Source organism: Planococcus citri, chromosome 5 (genome assembly GCF_950023065.1).
Source record: "Planococcus citri chromosome 5, ihPlaCitr1.1, whole genome shotgun sequence".
In the NCBI taxonomy this organism is placed as follows: Eukaryota; Metazoa; Arthropoda; class Insecta; order Hemiptera; family Pseudococcidae; genus Planococcus; species Planococcus citri.
The window spans coordinates 25,669,691-25,693,837 of NC_088681.1; the positions used below are offsets into that span (position 1 = coordinate 25,669,691).

The 24,147-nt window shown below is 34.0% G+C and overlaps 1 protein-coding gene across 3 annotated transcripts in view; it reads left to right on the forward strand.

The window, feature by feature from the left end:
* The window catches only part of LOC135848952 (uncharacterized), a 61,662-nt gene extending 37,515 nt beyond the window's left edge, over positions 1-24,147 (forward strand). The window contains exon 2 of one of the 3 annotated variants that reach the window (XR_010559465.1): positions 17,485-19,944. Coding sequence is in view for 2 of the 3 variants with exons in the window: in XM_065369056.1 (XP_065225128.1) it covers positions 21,773-24,046 (2,274 nt within the window). In the remaining variant the exon portion in view is untranslated. Of the gene's footprint in view, positions 1-9,158; positions 11,980-17,484; positions 19,945-21,735 lie in introns of those variants that run through there. The other 2 variants (XM_065369056.1, XM_065369060.1) reach the window with 2 other exon arrangements.

Sequence of the window (24,147 nt, forward strand, 5' to 3'; positions counted from 1 at the left end):
TGACCCATTAAAACAATTTCTGGAAAAGAGTGCAACTTTTTGGGGATTTTTTTTTTACGAAAAAAATCACGTTTTTTTGAAGCAATTTTTGGTAGATAACGAGACTTTGACTTTGGCAAAACGGCAGAGCTTCTCAGTAATTTTTAGCAGAAAGGCAGGGGGCTTCCTAGTGATTTTTGTAAAAAGTGGGAATGTTTGACAATAGGTAGGTAAATTGACAAAATGCAAGACTTTGACTATTTTTGCAATACCTAATTGGTAGAAAGTGATACTTTTTCGCAATTTTTATCAAATCAAAAAAGTACAACTAGTTAGGTAACTATTTTGTAATTTTTTGGTGAAAATAACCGGGATTTTGGTGATTTTTGTCAAAAAGGCTTCAATTTTTAGGAAAAAATGAGGTTTTTTTTAAGGGAGGGTTTTTGGAAATTATTGGCAAAAAAGCGACACTTCCCAAATTGAAGATGAAATCAAAAATGAACTTGATATTTCCACATTGGCAGACTACACAAACTTATCAATTTTTCAATTTAGGTATTTTATGGAAATCCACGTTTGATAGAATAAACTGTTTTCATCAACACATGTTACGTCAGAAAACCCCGATTTCAACTTGAACTATACTAGGGTTTGGTCATGTCCAACACATTCATATTTTTTCAGGAGTCTCAGTTCAACATTATAGGTAGAACTTTTATACCACCATTCAAACTCTAAAGGTTGAAATTGTCCCAAGTTACACGTCGTCCCCAGGGGTACCCGATCTTACGGAATTTTTTTCCAAAAAAAAAAGTCTTTCTGGAATTTTATTTAAAAAAAAAACACATTTGGAAAAACTGAGTACCTTAGTTAGGTACTTCAAAACTAACCAAGTAACGAGCCCTACAATTTGCGAATCGCTTATTTATGAGTAAACTCGTCTTTTGAAAAAATTCATTTTTCCAAATATTTCGCATTAATGAGTACCTTGGTACGCATTATTTTTGAACTGGAAGAATATTTTAGAACACAGTGGTGTTAATTTTTGTTGAAATTTGACGAGTCTAAAACAGATTTTGGATTCTGATGGGAATGGAAATGACATAGGTAAGTTTATACAAAATCTGAAATACGTACTGTCTTTTGGAACGGGGCACTCACGTCAACCATTTTTTCCAAAACAGGTTGGGTAGAGGTTAGAGTGTAAAAACGCGATTTTTTCGAAAATGTCTGCTCATTGAGGGCAAGTTGGTGAGTTGATTCCCGAAACACGAAAAATGGTCGAATTGATATTTAAAAGTACCTACATAGATAAGTATGTATATGGCTATTAGTACCTTAGAGTCAAACCCAGAATTCTCCAAATTTTTCAAAAATGAGGTTATGATTGTTTTGGGTACAGTTAGTAGGTACGCATCGATTGCCATTCTCCGTTTTTACCTATCTGACACAATGACGCAGTCAGGGGGGTCCAAAGTACCGGGTCCGAGTCAAACTCCGAAAAATGTCCAAAATTTTCGGAAATGAGATTATGGTCGTTTTGGGTACAGTTAGTAGGTACGCATCAATTGCCATTCTACATTTTACCCCATTTGATATCATGATGGTTAGGGGGTCCAAAGTACCGGGTTCGAGTCAAACTTTGAAAAAAATACTTCAAAAAAAATTTTTTTTTCATTCCAGTTGACTGTAAACAACCTTGAGATACTTTCAACTGACTTGAATCTAGAATTATCCCTCATTTCATCATGCATTTTCGTGTATTTTTGACATTTTTTACTGACTTGGAGTCAAAACCAGAATTCTCCAAAATGGTATCGTGAATTACTGGGTCATTCCACGTCAATTGGACCAAGAAGTGGTAGGTGGGTTCGGCGATTTTTTTGAAATTTTTCCTGTGGAAAGACGTTCCAAAGAGATGACCAATGGCGCAAATCGCAGCCCTCCACCTCATTTTTAACGGCAGCCAGGGGGTGTCAAAGTTTTCAGTGAACCTAAAATATCATCCATTTCAGCAGTGGATTGCTCGATAACCGCGATACCTACAAAAATGGAACTTTTCCCCATAGTTAGAGGTTTTGAAAGGCTTTTTGGTAATATCATAAAAATCAGTGTTGCCACTTTTTTTCGTACAAAAAATTAGCTCAAAAAGTTTCAAAACGTAATTTCCATATCGTTCCGACTCTCAAAAATTCTGAAAAAAATATATTATGGACAACTGTTCATGCTGAACAACATATTAAAAAATTGGGATGGTAACTTGTAACAAAGTCGATTTAAAAAAATTTTAAGTTTGCGAAAAAATGCTATTTTTTGATTTAAAACATGAAAAAAAGTTTTGATTGGTAAAAGTTGACCCATTTGACCACTATTTTCACGTATCTGTTGAAAAAGTTGAAAAAACCCCTTCACTCGGTGAAATTAACTCATCACAAAAAAATCAAAATTCAAAAAAAAGCAAATTTCATTTTTTTTTGCGGTGAGTGAGATTTTTATCAACTTTTTCATGAAATACGTCAGAAAGTGGTCAAAATAAGACAACTGAATAAATTTAAACTTTTTTTGATGTTTGAAATTGAAATTTGAATTTTTTCTAATTTTGATTTTTTTGTAATGAGTTCATTTTATTGAGTGAAAGGGGTTTTTGCAACTTTTTCAACAGATACGTGAAAATAGTGGTCAAATGGGTCAACTTTTACCAATCAAAACTTTTTTTCATGTTTTAAATCAAAAAATAGCATTTTTTCGCAAACTTAAAATTTTTTTAAATCGACTTTGTTACAAGTTACCATCCCAATTTTTTAATATGTTGTTCAGCATGAACAGTTGTCCATAATATATTTTTTTCAGAATTTTTGAGAGTCGGAACGATATGGAAATTACGTTTTGAAACTTTTTGAGCTAATTTTTTGTACGAAAAAAAGTGGCAACACTGATTTTTATGATATCACCAAAAAGCCTTTCAAAACCTCTAACTATGGGGAAAAGTTCCATTTTTGTAGGTATCGCGGTTATCGAGCAATTCACTGCTGAAATGGATGATATTTTAGGTTCACTGAAAACTTTGACACCCCCTGGCTGCCGTTAAAAATGAGCTGGAGGGCTGCGATTTGCGCCATTGGTCATCCTTTTGGAAGGTCTTTCCACAGGAAAAATTTCAAAAAAATCGCCGAACCCACCTACCACTTCTTGGTCCAATTGACGTGGAATGACCCTACTGCTATGTATGGAAAGACTTGAAAAAAATTTTTTTTTTGTCAATTCGATTGTTACCCGAAGCACTATATATAGGCGAGATAAGAAACCTGCTACTACTAATACCCACCTTCCATCAGTTTTTTGCGTTTTTCTCAAAATAGTGAAAAGTGGAGAATTCTGGGTTTGACTCTAAGGTAGGTACTCATGTTTTCCAGGATGATAACTGATGAGTGGTCTTTCAATTTTTCATCGCCTAATGCAATTTTTGGATCATTTTGGGAAAACTGAATACTGCGCAAGATCTTAAATTTTTTGTTTAAGCTGCTGAATTTTTCAGAGCTGCCTAGTGCCTTAAGGGTGTTTTTGGTACCTAAAGGTAGAGGTCGGTGATTTTCTGTGGGATTCTGTAATGAGATTTTACGAACTGAATTTCTAATGACTCTACTACATACAATTATTAAGTAATATTAAAAATTTGCGCCGGAGAGGTTCTCTACTGGGATTTTCCAGCCAACTACGTTTTCATGCTGTGCCTGTACGCTGTTTGTTTCAGAAATTGGATTATACTTGTATTGAAGAAATGGCGACTGTTGGTATTGATTTAGAAAACAAAGATACATATTCTCCACCTTTTCCCAGATTAGAAGGCATGGCTGCTCTCGCTGCAGTTACGGATGTGTGGACCTATTATTTTTCTCATTATGAGTGGGAGTATTACCGTGAAGATGCACTAGAAGAAGTGATGGAGATCATCGATGACATGAAGGTACCAAACTGCATTAGGAAAAAAATTACCGCACTTTGTGAAACTGTACAAAACCAAATGTTCGACTACAATAATACCATTCAAATAATGAGGCGGGTGTGTCACACTGAAAGAAGTAGATACCATTTTTTTCTTCATGGAGCTGTTTGGGACATAAATGGCCACATCAACTACAAAAAAACTGCGGATAGAGTTTTACAATGTCCTGAACGATCGGATGATAACGACGATATGTTCAGAATGATCACCATACTTTGCTTAGAAAACCATATAAAGGATTTTCCAGTGTCTTCGTTGAGTGCGAAATTCTACGAAAATTCGAATTTTTATAGCGGTAGACGTGAATTATTAGACTATTGGATTGAGTGTAAACGCCGTGAAGAAAATGCTTCAGATGGTGGATATGATCATCACTTTCAAAATCGCCAACGCCGGCTTCTTGATAATATCAAACTTGCTGACTTTTCTGACTGGCCTATGTGTGCGTACGAGTACTTCTGGGATTTCTTCGATGAAAATGAACAAGTGACGATGACCAGAAATTTCATTCAACGTGACAAAAAATACCAGATTATTCTGTTTTCAAAAATGAGCAGAAATCAGCTCAGGCGTTTGTATTTAGAAGAGCCAGTTGTCATTATTGTAAATTATTTTGGTTTAGAAGAATTAGAGCTAGCATTAGCGGCATGGAAACGCGTTAAGTTAACCATCAAAGAGGTACAATTCGAAAGTTTGATTAATGCGATTTTGGAGTCAGAAATGCATCGAGAAGACAACAACATACAGTGTTTGATCGACTTATGGAGCAGGGCTCCTGATAACTTGATCGATTACCTGATAAATGTAAAAAATTGCGCAATTGCTGCCAAATTTTTTTTGGTAGACCCAAAATATCGTGCAAGTTGCTCTAGTTTCAGTTTTTTAAAAGTCATTCTGACTCAAACAACACCCGAATTCAAAACGCAATTTTTTCTGCAAAGAGGATTGCATTTGTTGCTGAATTATTCTCACGAGTTGTTTCGTTCATTTATCGAAGATTGTTTAGATGCGAATGATCAATTGGAAATCACTGAAACATTGTTGATCACAGCGATGGAATCAAAATCAACCATAACCAGAATTCTCAAAATTCTGCGTTGTTTTAGTGATTTATTGTACTGCAGTGTAGAAGAATTTTACGAATTTTTAAAATTTCTCACTCTAGATCCTGATTTACAGGTTCGTGTGAAAAAGCGTTTGTTGAGATCTGGAGCATTGATCGTCAGAAAGCTGATCAAAATTGATAATTGGACAAAATTATGCCAATTTATCGACGACTTGTATGCCAAAGATGAAAAAGAAGCTCGTCGACAGAAAAAGAAAGCGTCCAATTTATTTTTGCGCTCTCACTTCCATTATTGGAGCTGCTTCCGACGTAATGGTGATGAAAAGTTCGCCGAAATTGATAACCTCTTAGCTCAGTTTTTTACCCCCGAAGAAATTGTAACTTTCAAGGAAAATATAATGGACAAATTTCAAACAGCTTGTTCCGATACAGGATGGAGATCTGATATACGAGTTGTGAAAAGAGTCGACATTCCAAAACTTACTGCGTGGTGTTATGGAGGTGACGAGGAAAAGATTTCTCAATTCAAAAGTTCATTTCCAATTGATACAGCGTTTCAACTTTTTTTGCGTGAAGCAGTAGAACGATACGTTAATGAAAGAGACGCCGATCTATCATTTTCCGCATTAGACCGCCTTTTATGGTGGAAATTTGATTCAAAAAAACGCATAAAATCGTTCAAAAGGAACCAAATATACGATGTTATAAGAACACATAATATAGGAACATACATGTTACGTGACTACTGGCCGTCTAACCCACGAAAGAAAATTATTCCGTGGATTTTTGATGGCAATGAGTTCCAAATTGCAAAATTTGAGCAAAAGTATCAGAAAGAACTGTGGAAAATTATTTGCTGGTTAAAGACGTGTTCTTACTGGCGTACGAATTATTATCATAGCAGCGACGAGTCTGACTAAAATGGAAATAATCCAAGTGATCAGTTTCATGATAAATATAAGTAGTTCCTATTTTGCTCTCATTTTCGTGAATGGAAGTTGTGTTTTTCGTTTTACTTTTTTCTTAATACATACCATGTTGCTTTTGAGTAATTATAGTTTTTTTTTTAATTGACTGAAAATTTGTAGCATTAGTTTTATTTTAATTTAGATAGGCGCCGATCTATGGTAATATTGATTTCAGCATGAAAGATGTGTTTGAATAAAGGTACCTATACCTACTGTTTTTTCAAATTTATTGATAGAAAATTATACATGAAAGTAAAAGTAAACATGTTTTCTGATAGTTTGCATCATGAGCTTTCTCCTAGATGCAAAAATGTTCATCTTGTGTACTCCATTTGGTCATTTACGCAATTTTTTTGAATGCTCTAGGTACATTCAATCAGGCACCATTATGTTTCAAGACCTAATTTATAGGTACTAGTTCGAAAATTTTATTGAAATCCTTTCTTTTCTCATTTAAATATTTTCACTTGAGCTCCGATTAGATGGGGAATGTTTTTTTGTGAAAATTATTTTATTACATCTCATAATTTTCATGATTTCTCGATTGGAGAAGATCGATGAAAATTGTTTGAAAACTCGGGGAAAAAGAGCTTTTTTTGGTAGTTTTGCTGAATATACTTATAAATGGGAAGAATGAAAAAACAATTTTCAGGTACATATAGGTATGGGTGTGAAAAACCATCACATTGAATTATTTCTCCAAAAAGAAAATTCGACTACTCGCTCAATTTTTTATTTTTTAATGCTAAAGACATTTTCTGTTAATTAAATTCTTCTTCCAATTTTCTTTTATTTTACGAGTACCTGAAGAATTTTACATTTGTATACATACTTGTGGTATTCGAATAAATGGATATATTTTGTTCAATAAATAAATATTCATTGTATGACTGATGTAAGCAATTAAATTTTTGTTCGAGTGCCTTTTTTTTTTTTTTTTATTAAATAAAATGAATTTTCAAACATCGTCATCCATTTGTAAGGTTATTATCATTTTATCGCCTCAGGTCAAAAATTATTCTAGAGGGCAGAAGATTGATAATAATCTTTATCACATTTGGCAATGGATGCTTCAAAAATGGTCTAACAAGGAAAATGTGTAGGTACCTACGTAGCTTTCTTACTGATGTATCTGAACTGGACGTAACTAAATCGAAAAAGCGTACAAAAACTCATTATCAGACAAAATTTTACAAACTGAAGTGCATTTCTCAATTTTTGAAGAATTTTTGAAAATGGGTTCAAAAATCAGGAAAAATTCAAAATTTTCTTAAATTGATAAATTGAAGGGGAGTGGGAGCTTAAAAAGTTTGGTGACTTGAGAATTTCGAATTTTATTTTTTCAACAATTCAATTTTCCAACTATTTTTGAAATCACGAATTCATTTGAATTGTCATTGCAAGAATTTAAAAATGTAAAAATGTAATATTCTTTTTCAAAAATTTTAAAAATCAGGAATTTAAGTTACCAATTATTTTCTGAAAAATTCAATTTAAAAATTCTGTGTAACGATATTTTTCAAAAGTTTTTGAAATAAAAATTGATAAAAGGGTTGGAGGAGGGGGCTTAAAAAAGTTTGATGACTTGAGAATTTCGAATTTTATTTTTTCAACAATTCAATTTTCCAAGTATTTTGGAAATCACGAATTCATTTGAATTGTTATTGCAAGAATTTAAATGTAAAAATGTAGTAATCTTTTTCAAAAACTTTAAAAATCAGGAATTAAATTGAGCTACCTATCTATCATTTTTTGGAAAATTTCAATTTAAAAATGATGTGTAACGATATTTTTTAAGTGTTATTGAAGTAAAAATTGATAAAATTACATGTAAAAAATTTTTTCGACTGCCCTCCACCTCTCCGAATCGATTTAAAACCGTTTCGAGCCGTCTGAGCAAGTACTTAGTTTTAGAACTTCTACGTACATAGGTATCTATTAAGTTTTATTAAGTTGAAATATCCACAAAATGTTACCAAATGAAGTTGGAAACCTGTAATTTAGTTTATGATCTAATTTCAACATTTTTAGTCGAAGCCTGCAGCCAAATTAAAGAAATTCAAAATTCGCAAAATCAAAAAATCGTTCGAGAAATACCTATAGGTAGGGTTAGGTGAAAGAATCGTATGTTATGGGTCAAGTAGGTCACTGATAGGTTCCAATCAAGTTTATAAAGTTGATTTGTGCAATTTTTGTGACATTTTATGAAAATGTGGAATTTCCATCTCAGCTTTCCACGTAAATTTGGGAAATTTTAATTTTTTGTTTATTTTGGATTCAAATTTGGTTTTTGAAAATGTACTAAAAATTGAGAAATGCGTTTCAACATCTAAAATGTTGACTGCATGGTCATCTAGTTTTGTTCATATGTTCTTTCAGTTTAGTTTTGACCGATTCAAAAAATTTTCTGTCATTTAGGATATTTTCCTTATAAGGTTAATTCAAGAGCTTGATCAGAATGCATAATATTCTGCATCTAAGATTGATTTATCCAAAAAAATCAAACAAGTTCCAAAGATGAGTGAAAACGTAGGTAAAAATTGAAAAATTTTTTAAGCAGTCATTTGGATTCCCATCTTGTTTTTTCTCATGTATGGATTGCATTTTCAACAGTAAGAAAAACATCAAAATACAGCCCTTTGAGGCTTCATATCTTCCATTTGGGGGCATTTTTTCTGAGTGACTTTCAACTCAAAGTAAAGGTTTTCTACTGATTTGGTCACATTCTCCGACATTTTCTTTTCGCGATCCACCCCCTGATCCCGCATCTTGGTGCACTTATCTCAAAATTAGACTTCTAAAAGTGATTAAGTACAATGTGAAAATATGACTATGTTTTCCAGGATGATAATTAGTCTTTCAATTTTTTATCAATTTATACAAATTTTTGATTTATTCCGGAAATAAAATTGAAAACTTTGCAAAAACATTAATTTTTTGTCTGAGCGGCTGAATTTTTTTTAGAGCTGCCTTATGAGTCTCCTTGGTACCTAACGGTAAACGTTAGCGATTTTCTGTGAGATTTTTTAATGAGATTTCAGATTGGTTACTCACCGATATAACAATTTTTGCATGAAATTCCACACAGGGATTTTCCAGCCAACTACGTTCTCATGCTATGCCTGCTCGTTGTTTGTTTCAGAAATTGTATTAGACTTCTATTGAGGAAATGGCGACTGTTGGCGTTGATTTAGAAAACAAAGATACATATTCTTCACCTTTTCCCAGATTACAAGGCATGGCTGCTCTCGCTGCAGCTGTAGATGTGTGGAAGTATTATTATTCTCATCATGACCAGACGTATAACCGTAAAGATGAACTAAACGAAGTGAATGAAATCATCAGTGACATGAAAGTTCCAAACTGCATCAGAAAAAAAATTACTGCACTTTGTGAAACTGTAAAAATCCAAATGTCAGAGGACAATACTGTTAAAATGAGGTGGGTGTGCCACACTGACGGAAGCAGATACCATTTTCTTCTTCATGGAGCTGTTTGGGACATAAATGGCCACATCAACGAAAAAGAAACTACAGAGAAAGTTTTACAGTGTCCTGAACGATCGAATGATAACGACGATATGTTTAAAATGATTACCACATACTGCTTGGAAAGCCAAATAAAGGATTTTCCAATGTCTTCGTTGAGTGCAGATTTTTATAAAAATTCGTCCTACTCGTACTATGGCAGAATAAGACGTGAATTATCAGACTACTGGATTGAGTGGAAACGTTGTGAAGAAAATGCTTTAGGTGGGTATGATGATAGTTTTCAAAATCACCAACGCCGAATACTCAACAAAATCAAATTTGCCATCGACCTTGACTGGCCTATGAGTGCGTACGAATACTTCTGGGATTTCTTGGATGAAAATGAACAAGTGACGATGACCAGAAATTCGATTCGAAGTGACAAAAAATTCCAGATGTTTCTATTTTCAAAAATGAACAGAAATCAGCTCAAGTGTTTGTATTCAGAAGAGCATGTAGCCATTATTGCGAATTATTTTCGTTTAGGAGAATTAGAACTGGCAATAGCCACATGGGAACGCGTCAAGTTAACAATCAAAGAGGTGCAATTCGAAAGTTTGATAGATGCGATCTTGGACTCAGAAATGTATCAAGAAGACAACAACATACAGTGTTTGATCGATTTATGGAGCAGTGCTCCTGATAATTTGATCGATTATCTGATAAATGTAAAGAATTGCGCAATTACTGCCAAATTTTTTATTATAAACCCAAAATCTCGTATAAGTTGCTCTAGTTTCAACTTTTTAAAAGTCGTTCTGGTTCAAACAACACTCGAATTCAGGAAGCAATTTTTTCTGGAAAAAGGATTGCATTTGTTATTGAATTATTCTCATGAATTGTTTCGTTCATTTATCGAAGATTGTTTAGATGAGAGTAATCAGTTAGAAATGCCTCAAACATTGCTGGTCATAGCGATGGAATCAGAATCAACCAGAATTCTGCGTTGTTTTCGTGATATTTTGTATTGCAGTGTAGAAGAATTTGATGCATTTTTGAAATTTCTCACTTCAGATCCAGATTTACAGATGCGTGTAAAGAAGCGTTTGTTGAGATCTGGAGCACTGATCATCAGAAAGCTGATAAAAATTGATAATTGGGCAAAATTATCCCAATTTATCGACGACTTGTATGCCAAAGATGAAAAAGAAGCTCGTCGACAGAAAAAGAAAGCGTCCAATTTATTTTTGCACTCTCACTTCCATTACTGGAACTGTTTTCGACGTAACGGTGATGAAAAGTTCGCCGAAATTGATAACCTCTTTGCTCAATTTTTTACCCCTAAAGAAATTGTAACTTTTAAAGAAAATATAATGGACCAATTTCAAATAGCTTGTTCCAATACAAGACGGTATTCTGATATAGCTGTGAAAAGAATCGACATTTCAAAACTTACTGCGTGGTGTTATGACGGTGACAAGGAAAAGATCTCGCAATTTAAACATTCATTTCCAATTGATACAGCGTTTCCACTTTTTTTGCGTGAAGCGGTAGAACGATACGCTAGTATTGAAAGAGACGCCGAACTATCATTTTCTTCATTAGAACATCTGTTATGCTGGAAATTTGCATCAAAAAAATGCATAAAATCGTTCAAAAAGAACCAAATATACGAGGTTATGAGAACATATACTCAGAAAAACTATTTTTGCGAAGGATGTATGATGCGTCTATTTGAGGCATCGAAGAAAATTATTGCGTGGATTTTCGATGGCAATGAGTTCCAAATTGAAAAATTTAACCGACTCTATCAGAAAGAAGATAAGTTGAAAATTATGTACTGGTTAAAAATGAAACAAAGGTGTTTTCGCCGCAAGGATGGAAATCATAGCAGCGATGAGTCTGACTAAAATTGAATTAGGCATGGTCCAAATGTGATGAGTTTCGTGATATGTACTTTCATGTTTCCATTGTTTCTTATTTATTTTTCTCTAATTTTGGTGGATTGAAGTTGTGATTTTCGTTTTTACTTTTTTATACCTATTATTTAATGCCATGTTGTGTTTAGTACCGTTTTTTAATGGACTGAAAATTTGTAGGTAGCTTTGTTTTTTTAATTTATAGATAAGTACAAGTACCTACCTGTCTAATATTAATTTCAGATTAAAAGAGATGTGTGAATTGATCAATTGAATTATAATTTTTTCCCTAAAAAGAAAAAATAATCTACTCATATAATTTTTTAATGCTAATACATATTACTTACATATCCAATATCAATGACAACGTTTTATTTTTAGTACCTATCTGTTTATTAAATTAAATTCATCGTCCAATTTTATTTTATTTTTTTACCTGAAGAATTTTACATTTTGTACCTAGGTATATTTATTGTAAGTATTTTGAATAAATTTATTGATATTTTGTTTTATCAATAAATATTCACTATTATATTATGTGACTGATAAAACCAATTAAACTTTCGTTCGACTATCTTTTTTTTTCCCCATGATGAAGCAGTCACATGTTTTTTCCTATCTTCCTACGTACAAAAATATAGGCACCTGATTTCTTACTTAGGAACTTATAACTTTTTTTTGACAGTTATTGTCGTGTTACGTATAAGTTATCTTGAAGTTGTTATGAGAAGTGCCGTATTTGATTTACCTAGAATAAATGAAACTTCAAAAATACTCATCTATTTGGTTGTTGGTATTTCATCGCCTCAGCCTAAAAGTTATTAGAGAGTAGAAGGTTGATTCACACTCGGTGGTGCCGAGATCCCTCCTCCTCATTTTTGTAGCCCTAAATAATCAATGATGGCACCATATAAAATCAAATTTCATACCTAAGTACTTATATGTATTATATACATGAATGTTTCAATAATTCATCATTTTGTCCCAGTTCAGTAGTCACTACTGAAAGATCGCGGAGCATTTTTACCTAAAATTTCTGAAATTTCCCATTCTTCACAACTTCATATTACGTACCTAGTACATATACTTGTACCTTCAACATTGAACTTGTACAAAAATACAAGTAAGGTGAACGACTCAACAGCAGAAGCTTTCCAAACCGTAATCTTGAGCTGAAATTTGGCTCACTGAGAGGGTGTATCACTCAGATCCCAAAATCAAATTTTGAGTTTCTAAAGTTGTTTTTCTTGCAAATTTTTTAAATTGCCGGTATCAATTTTTCACGAGAAGAGCAAATATAGAGGTGACAATTTAAAAATTTGTTTGAATAGGTAAGATTTCTTTAGAAGGCGTTGTGACCAATTTCGGTGACTGAAAATTCAATCCTGTAGTTCGACATTCCGAAACGATCAGGAAAGGTAAATTGCAAAATTTGAGATGATGGATTAAAACATAGTTTTTTTGTTTTTTTTTTTACAAAGTGAGAATATAAAATTTTAAAAAATTCCTAAATCTCAAACAAATCTAGTTCAAGACATGAACGTGTAAGTATGAGTATTCTGCATCGGAGATCAATCTCTTTAGTCTCTCTATATTAAAAAATCAAAACCCGTCAAACAACTTCTGGACGAGAGCGAACGACTCGGAAGTCGGAGATGTGTTAGTAAGGCGTTTACAAGACGTTTACAAGACGCTGTATGTTTGTGGTAGTGAGAGTCGAAATACACCGAAAATGTCCTCTATATTAAAAAATCAAAACCCGTCAAACAACTTCTGGACGAGAGCGAACGACTCGGAAGTCGGAGATGTGTTAGTAAGGCGTTTACAAGACGTTTACAAGACGCTGTATGTTTGTGGTAGTGAGAGTCGAAATACACCGAAAATGTCCGAGTGGTGGAATTGCAACGTGACGTGTATTTTTGCATAACTACAAGCCGCGTGAAACATTTGGGCGTTGAAGTAAGGAACAGGAGAAAGGAGAACGGACAGTGTAGGTGATGAAAGAAGGTAGAGGGACAAGGAGAGCGGGAAAGCAGTACATATATTGAAAGAACTGGTCTGGTTCAAGTACAGGAGAGAAGGATAGATGAAGCGAGAATGCGGATATCACTAGATCGCCGAAGTACGTCCTGCTATTTTTTGATGGGAGGGGAGGGGGGGATATGGTTGCGAATTTTCGTAGTTCCCGCGTTATAACGAATTCGTTCTGCGGTGCCACCGTGGGCAAGAATCCATCTACGCTCAAAAAATGTTATGTGACTTCAATCATCCTGAGGCATCGGTTAGATTTAGTTTTGAGATTTTAAACTTTCAGGATTTTATTAAATTCAACTGTAGATCGTTATTATGACTGGTTGATTTTTTTGTGAGTTGAAGGAGCCAATTGCTTCGCAAAACTCAAAATTTACGGATTTTGAAAAAATCATGGGCTTAATAGATGTTTAGACCCTAAATAAAAAAGAGTGAGTTTTAATTTCAGTTGTTTAAGGTAGTTTTCAGATTCTACTGACTTTTTTACATAAACTAATTTCCCTGATTTTTGATTTTCAAAGTTTCAAGTGCGTAGGACTAATTTTTTTTTTTAATGTTTGATATTCGAAAAATTCAATTTGAACTTCGAGTGAACACAGTTCCGCGTGTTTTTTTCGCAAAACAAAATAGTATGTTGCTACGAATTCTTGAAGTACTCAGTGGGCCACAGACCCTCCAAAAACGGCGATAATTAGGATTCAACCCTCATCGATGTGAAATATGTCAATAAGTATGTTTTCGAGGTCGTAGAATTCGAATATGCACTTATTTTTTTGTAGGAGTGGGGGTGAGGCGTGGGGAGCGAGAAAATTTTAAATTTTGCTTATATTATCGTGTAAATGTTTTCGAGGTCGCAGAGTTCAAATCTGGAGTAAGTTTTTTGGTAGAGGTGGGGGGGGGGTGAGCCGTGGAGAGGGGAAAATTTCAAATTTTGCTGCACTGATTTTTTTGTTTTTATAAAGGAAGAAAAAAAAATGTAAGGAAAGTAAAATTCTCTACAAAATTAGGTATGTTTGAAAGTGCAATAGAAAACAAGATTTTAAAGCTCAAGTACCTACAAAAAAATATGAAATATCAATTTTTTCCAGAAGTTTTCTTCTATCACGCAGATGACATTTAAACCCACCCTACTTTGTACAGAACTTTACTTCGCAATGCTATATACTTATTTAATTTCATCTTACATAGATTTTGCTTTAGTTGTTGAAAGAAAAGAACTACGCTTCTTTACAGTCACATGGCAACCATTTAAATGAGGGGGGTTTTCTGAAAAATACATAAAGGCTATAGGCGCCTAAGAGGGGTGAAATGATACCCAAAAACGCTCGAGTTTATATTAGCATGGAAGGTAGGTACCATTGAGAAACTTCCGTGTGGAAAGTTTCAGATCCACACCCCCTCCCCTTTATGGGGAACCCCCCTTTTCTGAAACTTCAATAACACGTTTCTCAGACCCATTTCAACAGATTTTGAAAATTTTTCAGTATGTTATGTATATCTTTATTAGGTATCCCCACAAAAATTTTCAACCCCCTCCCCTCATTATTTAACCCTCAAGATGGCGTTTTTTTCATTTTTTTATGCATATCAAGAATCAAGATTGCGAGGTACAGTTTTAGAAACGCGTTTTTTGGATGTAATGTTGATCCCCTAACGTCATGTACTTTTTTCGACATTTTTTCAATGGTGCGGCGTGCTGAAAAGTTGAAAAAATGTGTCTTAGTGGGGGGGGGTGAAATGGGAATTTTGGCTTTTGGCAAACATAAATATCAATGAGTAGGGTGTCGTTTTCTTATGATTCGGTACCGCTGGGCACGAATATGACTTCAGATTTTGTTTTACACTCACATAGCTCCTCCGGAGCCCTCAGCACCCCTCAATTTTTAATATTTGAAAAATGATAAACTTACTTTGATTTCATCATCACTTGACAGAAAATTTTTAGAAATTCATATTTTAAAAAAAATGATAAGAAGAAAAAAAAGAATATGTAAATGGGAAGTACAAAAATTGTTATTTAAAATATGAAAAAACAAATCATTTCCTCTTGAAAATACTTTAATATTTTTCAGAAGGGAGTGTCTCAAATTTTGTTTTATGATTAAAAAAATAGAAGAAGTGAGTAGACTACAAAGTTTTGAATGTAGTGTTTTTCTCCTTTTTCGCACATTTTATAATCAATTAAAGTCACCTTGTTCGTGTTGTAAAAGGTGACTTTAATTGATTGAGACTACAAAGTGTCAAACAAACAGGACGTCATGTAAAAAAGAGGAAAACAGCAGAACTTTCTGGAGTGAAGGACAACTTTTTCAAATATTTTAAACGTTGGGAATCAAATGAAACCAAAATTCATCACTTTTCAGTCTTTACCGAGAAATTGTTATGGAATAAAATTAAAAACGGCTCAAATCATTTCATTTTCTGACTTCGAGGAGGTGAGTTGAGTTGATAGCGTTTTTATCAGTTTATTCATTAATAGTGACCTCTGGCGTGTATTTTGATATGTCACATGCTTTTTTCTTCACGCATATTTCGCGAATTTGCTCGGTGAGCATATGCTCATAACATCACTGAGGCTGATGGCTTCCCAGGGGCTATGTGAGTGTAGCAGAAAATCTGGCGTCATTTTCGTGCTCAGCGGTATCGAATCATAAGAAAACGAGACTAAAATCATCAAAGTAAGTTTATTTTTAAAAATATTAAAAATTGAGGGGGGCTGAGGGCTCCGGAGGAGCTGTGTGAGTGTAAAACAAAATCTGACGTCATATTCGTGCCCAGCGGTACCGAATCATAAGAAAACGACACCCTACTCATTGATATTTATGTTTGCCAAAAGCCAAAATTCCCATTTCACCCCCCCCCCCCCCCCACTAAGACACATTTTTTCAACTTTTCAGCACGCCGCACCATTGAAAAAATGTCGAAAAAAGTACATGACGTTAGGGGGTCAAAATTACATCCAAAAAACGCGTTTCTAAAACTGTACCTCGCAATCTTGATTCTTGATATGCATAAAAAAATGAAAAAAACGCCATCTTGAGGGTTAAATAATGAGGGGAGGGGGTTGAAAATTTTTGTGGGGATACCTAATAAAGATATACATAACGTACTGAAAAATTTTCAAAATCTGTTGAAATGGGTCTGAGAAACGTGTTATTTAAAAAAAACTACAATTTAAACGAAATTTTGAGTGAGAACATAGGTTTTTGAGGTAAGGAAAATAATCTACGTAAAATTCTCTACGAGATGGAGTAGCTTAAAAAGTTATCCATGCGATAGAAAAAAAGTTATAAAAACTAAAAGTTGTAAAACTCTTGGAAAAAATTGTTTTTCGTATTCAAAATAAGTACATATCTACCTTCAAATTTACTCGAAATGTTGAATAAGGACATACGTGTTTGGGGTATGGAAGACGATCAAGGTTAAGTTCTGTACAAGATGGAGTAAGTTAGAAAGTTATCAGTGCAATAGAAAACAAGATTTTAAAGCTCAAGTACCAAAAAATATGAAATATATCAATTTTTTCCAGAAGTTTTTTTCTATCACGCAGATAGGAATGGTTGACGGGCCATAAGGGAGGTGGTTGACGGGCCATAAGGGAGGTGGTTGACGGGCCAGAAGGGGGGTTTGGGGGGCGGAGCCCCCCAAGCGAAGGTCCGAGGGCGCAGCCCGAGGAACGAGTCGGGGGTTGGGCCGCGAAGCGGCCAGGGGGCGGAGCCCCCTAGTTTATTCAAAAAAATCAAACAAGTTCCAAAGTTGAGTGCAAACGTAGGTGAAAACTGAAAGTTACCAAGTAAGATAGGTAGTCATTTTACTCACTCAACACTTTGCGGCCACTCTGCTGAAAAATTCCACAGGATAAGCAATTGAAAAGCCCAGTACAGCGGCTGATTACCTACCTGGTGTAACAAAACCATTAATTTGGCGGACCCTCTCACTCCCTTTAAAATACGTATCTAGAATAACCGTATTAATACGTAGAATCATTCTAATTGAGATTTTGCTTCTTATCTTCATACTTACTTCTGTTGTACGTTATTTGTTTCAGGAACTGGATGTAAATACCAAAAATTCGCAAAATGGAGACAACCAGTATTGATTTGGAAAACAAATTTACGTACTTTCAACCCATTCCAAAATTAGAAGACATAGCTTGTCTCGCAGTAGCTTTGAAAACGTGGGATTATTATTATTCTCATTGTCGTAAGATGCGCTATGAATACAATAAGCTTGAAAAAGTCCACGAAATTATCCATAACATCGAGGTACCAAAGCGCATTGAAGAGAAAATTAGAACAGTTTGTGGAACGATTAATGAAAAAATGAGTCACCACCGCTATGAAGATATTATAAAGATGTGTAATTGTGATGAATACAAACGAAGACCATTTTTTGATACCATTGATAGGTCTACACAGGATTCCGATGATTCGAAACAAAGAAGTTTTTTCCCTTATGGATTTGTTTGGGACAGCAATGGCAACATTAACGACAAAAAAACTGCAGAAAAAGCTCTATCATGTCCTCGAAGATTGAACGATAACGATTTGATGTTTACAATAATTGCCCAATACTGCTTAGAGAATTATATTGAGGATTTCCCCATATCTTCGTTGAGTGAAAAATTTCTCAAAAATGTGGACAAAGGAAGCCTATGTGAACATCGAATGACTGACTACTGGATTAAATATAAACGAAAAAGTAGTGATCCCAACACAATCAATTCTAATTTTTATTTCAACAGGGCTCATACTAGCCTATTTAATGGTTTAAAATCTGCAGATCAGAAGATTGACTGGCCTGTGTATGAACACTTTTGGAATTTTTTTGATCAAGAGGATCAACTGAAAATGGCGGGAAATTTCATTCAATATCTTTGGTACCAAAAATACCAGATGATTTTATTTTCAAAACTGACCCGGTATCAGCTCAAGCGTATATATTTGGAACAGCCCGTGATTATTATTTTGAACTTCTTTGCTGTAGGAGAAGAAGAGCTGGCAAAAGCTGCTTGGGAACGTGTCATGTCTGTGATTGGAGGCAAAAGATTTGAAGATTTATTCGGTATGATAAGATGCAATGAACAGCGTAGTCGAGACGATACTGTACAATTTCTGATATATTTATGGAACAGCGCAACAGATGACTTGGTTGAGTATATAGCGATTGAGAAAGAGTGCCGTATTGCTGATGATGTGATTAGTTCTTCATCAATCTGTGAAAGTCCCTGCACGGTTGAATTCCTAAAAGCTGTTTTTTCCCGAACAACACCCGAAATTAGGCAGTACTTTTTCCGAAATATTTTGCTAGATTCATTATTGAATGATTCTCACTCATTCGATTCATTGATTGAACATTGTTTAAGCTCAAGTGAACAGCAGGAAATCAAGGAAAGAATTCTCATTAATGAGATAGAGAACCAGTATAAAAGTAAAATTTTGACTCGTTTTAGCAATTTAGTATACTCGAATCTGGATGAATTTTACAAATACCTTATGTTTTTCACTACAAACCCCGATTTACAGACACGCTTGAAAATACGTTTGTTGCGATCCAGAATGCTCTCCATCAAAGGAATTTGGAGAGCTGAAAATTGGACGAAGTTATTCAAATTTATAGACGAGCTGTATTCGAACCCAGAAGTAGCTAATCGAAAAAAAAGGAAGATAGTATTTTCATTTTGGCGCGAAAATGGTAATTACATGGACATTTATAGACCTAACGGGGACGAAAAGTTCACTGAGGTTGATAATCTTCTGACTCAGTGTCTTACTCCTGAAGAAATTAGAATTTCTAAAAAAGAAATAATTGACCATTTTCAGCAACTTTTTTACCGTCCATATTACAACTATCACTATATACCTAAATATTCTTTGAAAAGGATGAATATTCCAAGATTTGTTTCTTGGTGTTATTGTGGCGATGAAGTTAAGGTAGAGCAATTCAGAAGTACGTTCAGAATTCATGAAGCGTTTCATTCTCTCATGAGAGAAATAGTAGAACGATATATCAATGGAAGAGACGCGTGTTTATCATTTTCTTCATTAGAGGAACTTATAAGTTGGAAATTTTCAACAAAAAGAAAAAAAATTAAAAAATTTAAGCGGCGAAATATACACAACATCATGAGAAGTGAGATGAAAGAAGATTATCTTTGGAAAAAATATAAATATCCGTATGTGATTAAGAAAATTATTATATGGGCTTTTGATGGCGATAAATCAAAAATTCGAGAATTTAAGCAACTTTACCAGAGAGAAGATTTGATGAAAATAATTCATTGGTTACAATTGGATGAAGAGACTACTGATTGTGCAGAGTATTATGGTCATACCAGCGATCAGTCTGAATAAGGTTAGGTACTTACCTATATTTCTGAGATTTTTTTTAAAACAATGAAATGTGATATTGTACCTTATACAAATTATTTTAATATGCCAATTGCCAGTATGTAAAAGGTGTTCCTATCCGTAATTTTATTTTAATAAATTGAGATTATGAATTCGAATTTCATCTTGCCTTCTGTTGTTTACGGGTAAAATTAATTATTTATAATACCTTTATGGTATGAGATGACAAATGCTAGGCTATTTTTAGTACTAGAAGGTCAATGCAACATATGCTCAAAAAATTAAAATTCCATAACAAGAGTTTTTTTGTAGGTACTTTCTTGCTGAAAAATATAAACTTTGAGCAATGTATTTGTACGTTTAATCGTTTACCTTTATGTACCTACGTAATTCGAAAAACTTGAAAAGCAATAATTTTTGATTCTCAAGACTCAAACAGATGAAGAATTGCATGGTAAATTTCCTTGGATATAATATACGTAGGGTTCCTTGGGTGGTATTTTTATATGGGTGAAAATAAGTTTACGATTTTTTTTCTTCACTCCAACCTTTCAAGTTGCTGATTTTTACTATGTATGGAAAAATTTCCTGAAAAGTCACGCGCTGCTTTTTGAAATCACATCGTTGCAAAACACTGCCCAACTTTTAAAAAAATCAAAAATCAAAAAATTTTACTCAACGAAAAAATTGTACATTTCTGTACCAGAATTCTTCTAAATAATTTTTTTTAAAAGTAATACCTACACCAGCTAAAAACCATTTCACTCAAACCTCAAAGTCGAATTTTGAACTGCTGTTTGTTGGAGACCAGTCAACCTTGAGAGTGGAAGAAATTTTGAATAATTTGTAGCTAAAATTGATGATTTTGAAATTTCAAAAAAAAATTGAGGTATGAAACTTGTTTTTAAAGACTACTTCCCAACTTGATCACACAGAATCTGTGATTCTCCGGTCCCAATCGATTTGAAATATCAAACATGTGACATGAATCAAATTTTCTGTTGCCGGAAATTATCACAACGATGAACGATTGTCTTCTGAACCGATTTGAAAACTCCTAGCAAACAGTGCATGGGCTTTTCTCCAGGAATATTTCTAATAGTTCTAGGATGCGTTGTGATCAACTTCGGTAGCTAGAAATATAATTCTGTCATAAATTCAACATTTCGAAACGATTTTGGCAGATAAATCAAAAATTCGCGGAGACGAGACGAGTTGGAAAAAAAAATGGTAATTTATCACGACAATTTTTGCAACAAACAATTCGAAACTTCTTCTCCCTCCAAAGTTAACTGTCCACGAATCGATAGGTATGTAATATTTTCGAGGTGATCTGGAGTCTCCAGCTGAAGTTGGTTTTACTGCAGTAATTTTAAACAGCTTTAGAAGGCGTTCTGATCAATTTCGGTGACTGAAAATTCAATTGTGTAGTTCGACATTCCAAAGCGAGCAGGCTAGGTACCTAAATCGCAGAATTTAAGATGATGGATTAAAATAAAGTTTTTTTTTTTTTAAAGTGAGAATATAAAACTTCAAAAAAATTCTTAAATCTCAAAAAAATCTAGTTCAAGATTCCAGACATGAACGTGTGAATAGGTATGTAATATTCTGCATCTGAGATCGATTTATCCAAAAAATCAAACAAGTTCCAAAGATGAATGAAAACGTAGGTGAAAACTGAAAGTTTTTCCGAGTAGGTAGTAATTTTACTCAACACTTTGCGGGCACCCTGCTGAGAAATTTCACAAGATAAGCAATTGAAAAACCGAGTAGGTACAGTAGCTGATTACCTACTTTGTAAAACAAAATCATCCATTTGGCCGACCCTAGCACTCCCTTTAAAATACATAATTACATAGGTACCTATCTAGAATAACCAAATTATTAGCATCATTTTAATTGAGACTTGCTCCTAGTTTCATACTTTTGTTGTATGTTATTTGTTTCAGAAACTGAACGTGGACCTAATTACCAAAAATTTGCAAAATGGAGACAACTGGTATTGATTTGGAAAACAAATATACGTACTTCCAACCAATTCCGAGATTAGAAGACATGGCTTGTCTCGCCGTAGCTTTGAAAACGTGGGATTATTATTATTCTCATTGTCGTAAGATGCGCTATGAATACAATAAGCTTGAAAAAGTCCACAAAATTATCAATAACATCGAGGTACCAAAGCGCATTGAAAAGAAAATTAAAACAGTTTGTGAAAAGATCTATAATAAAATGAGTCACCATCGCTATAAAGATATTATAAAGATGTGTAATTGTTATGAATACGAAATAAGACCATTTTTTGATACCATTGATAGGTCTACTCAGGATTCCGATGATTCTAAACAAAGAAGTTTTTTCCCTTATGGATTTGTTTGGGACAGCAATGGCAACATTAACGACAAAAAAACTGCAGAAAAAGCTCTATCATGTCCTCGAAGATTGAACGATAACGATTTGATGTTTACAATAATTGCCAAGTACTCCTTAGAGAATTATATTGAAGATTTCCCGATATCTTCGTTGAGTGAAAAATTTCTCGAGCATGTAAACAAAGCGGACAGCTATCGTGAACATCGAATGACTGACTACTGGATTAAATATAAACGAAAAAGTACTGATCCATACAGTTCCAATTTTCTTTTCAACTGGACTCATTCTAGCCTACTCGATGGTTTAAAATCTGCAGATGAGAAGCTTGACTGGCCTGTGTATGAACACTTCTGGATTTTTTTCGACGAAGAAGAACAACTGATAATGGCAGGGAATTTCATTCAATATCTTTGGTACCAAAAATACCAAATGATTGTATTTTCAAAATTGACCCGGTATCAACTCAAATGTCTGTATTTGGAACAACCTGTGATTATTGTTTTGAACTTCTTTGCTATGAGAGAAGAAGAGCTGGCAAAAGCTGCTTGGGAACGCGTCAAGTTTGCGATTGGTGGCGAAAGATTTGCAGATTTATTGGGTATGATCAGACGCAATGAACAGAGGAGTCGAGACGATACTGTTCAATTTTTAATATATTTATGGAATAGCGCAACAGATGATTTGGTTGAGTATATAGCGATTGAGAAAGAGTGTTGTATTGCTGATGATGTGATTTATAATTTTAATTCTTCATCAATCTGTGAAAGTCCGTACACTGTTGAATTCCTGAAAGCTGTCTTACTCCGAACAACGCTCAAAATTAGGCAGGACTTTTTCCGATGTGTTTGGCCGGATTTATTATTGAACGATTTTCACACGTTTGATTCATTAATTGAAGATTGTTTAAGCTCGTCAACTCAACAGCAGGAAATCAAGGAAGAAATACTGATTAACACGCTAGAGACAGAGCACAAAACTAAAATTTTGATTCGTCTTAGCGATTTAGTATACTCGAATCTGGATGAATTTTACAAATTCCTTACGTTTTTCACTCCAAACCCCGATTTACAGAAGCGCTTAAAAATACGTTTGTTGCGATCCGGAATGCTCTCCATCAAAGGAATTTGGAGAGCTGAAAATTGGACGAAGTTATTCAAATTTCTAGACGAGCTGTATCCGAACCCAAAAGTAGCTCATCGAAAAAAAAGGAAGATAGTATTTTCATTTTGGCGCGAAAATGGTAATTACATGGACATTTATAGACCTAACGGGGACGAAAAGTTCACTGAGGTTGATAATCTTCTGACTCAGTGTCTTACTCCTGAAGAAATTAGAATTTCTAAAGAAAAAATAATTGACAATTTTCAGCAACTTTTTTCCAGTTCAATATGGTACCGTTCTTCTTTGAGTTTGAAAAGGATGAATATTCCAAGATTTGTTTCGTGGTGTTATTGTGGTGATGAAGATAAAGTAGAGCGATTCAGAAGTACATTCAGGATCCACGAAGCGTTTCATTCTCTCATGAGAGAAATAGTAGAACGATATATTAATGGAAGAGACGCCTGTTTATCATTTTCTTCATTAGAGGAACTTATACGTTGGAGATTTTCAACAAAAAGAAAAAAAATTAAAAAATTCAAGCGGCGAAATATACACAACATTGTGAGAAGCGAGGTGAAAGAATCTTCTCTTTGGAAAAAGTATAGATATCCGTATGTGATTAAGAAAATTATTATATGGGCTTTTGATGGCGATAAATCAAAAATTCGAGAATTTAAGCAACTTTACCAGAAAGAAGATTTGATGAAAATAATTCATTGGTTACATTTGGAAGAAGAGACTACTGATTGTGCAGAGTATTATGGTCATACCAGCAATGAGTCTGAATAAGGTTAGGTACCTCTACCTACCTATATTTCTGAGATTTTTTTAAAATAATGAAGTGTAATATTTTACCTTATACAAATTATTCTAATATGCCAGTTTAAAAT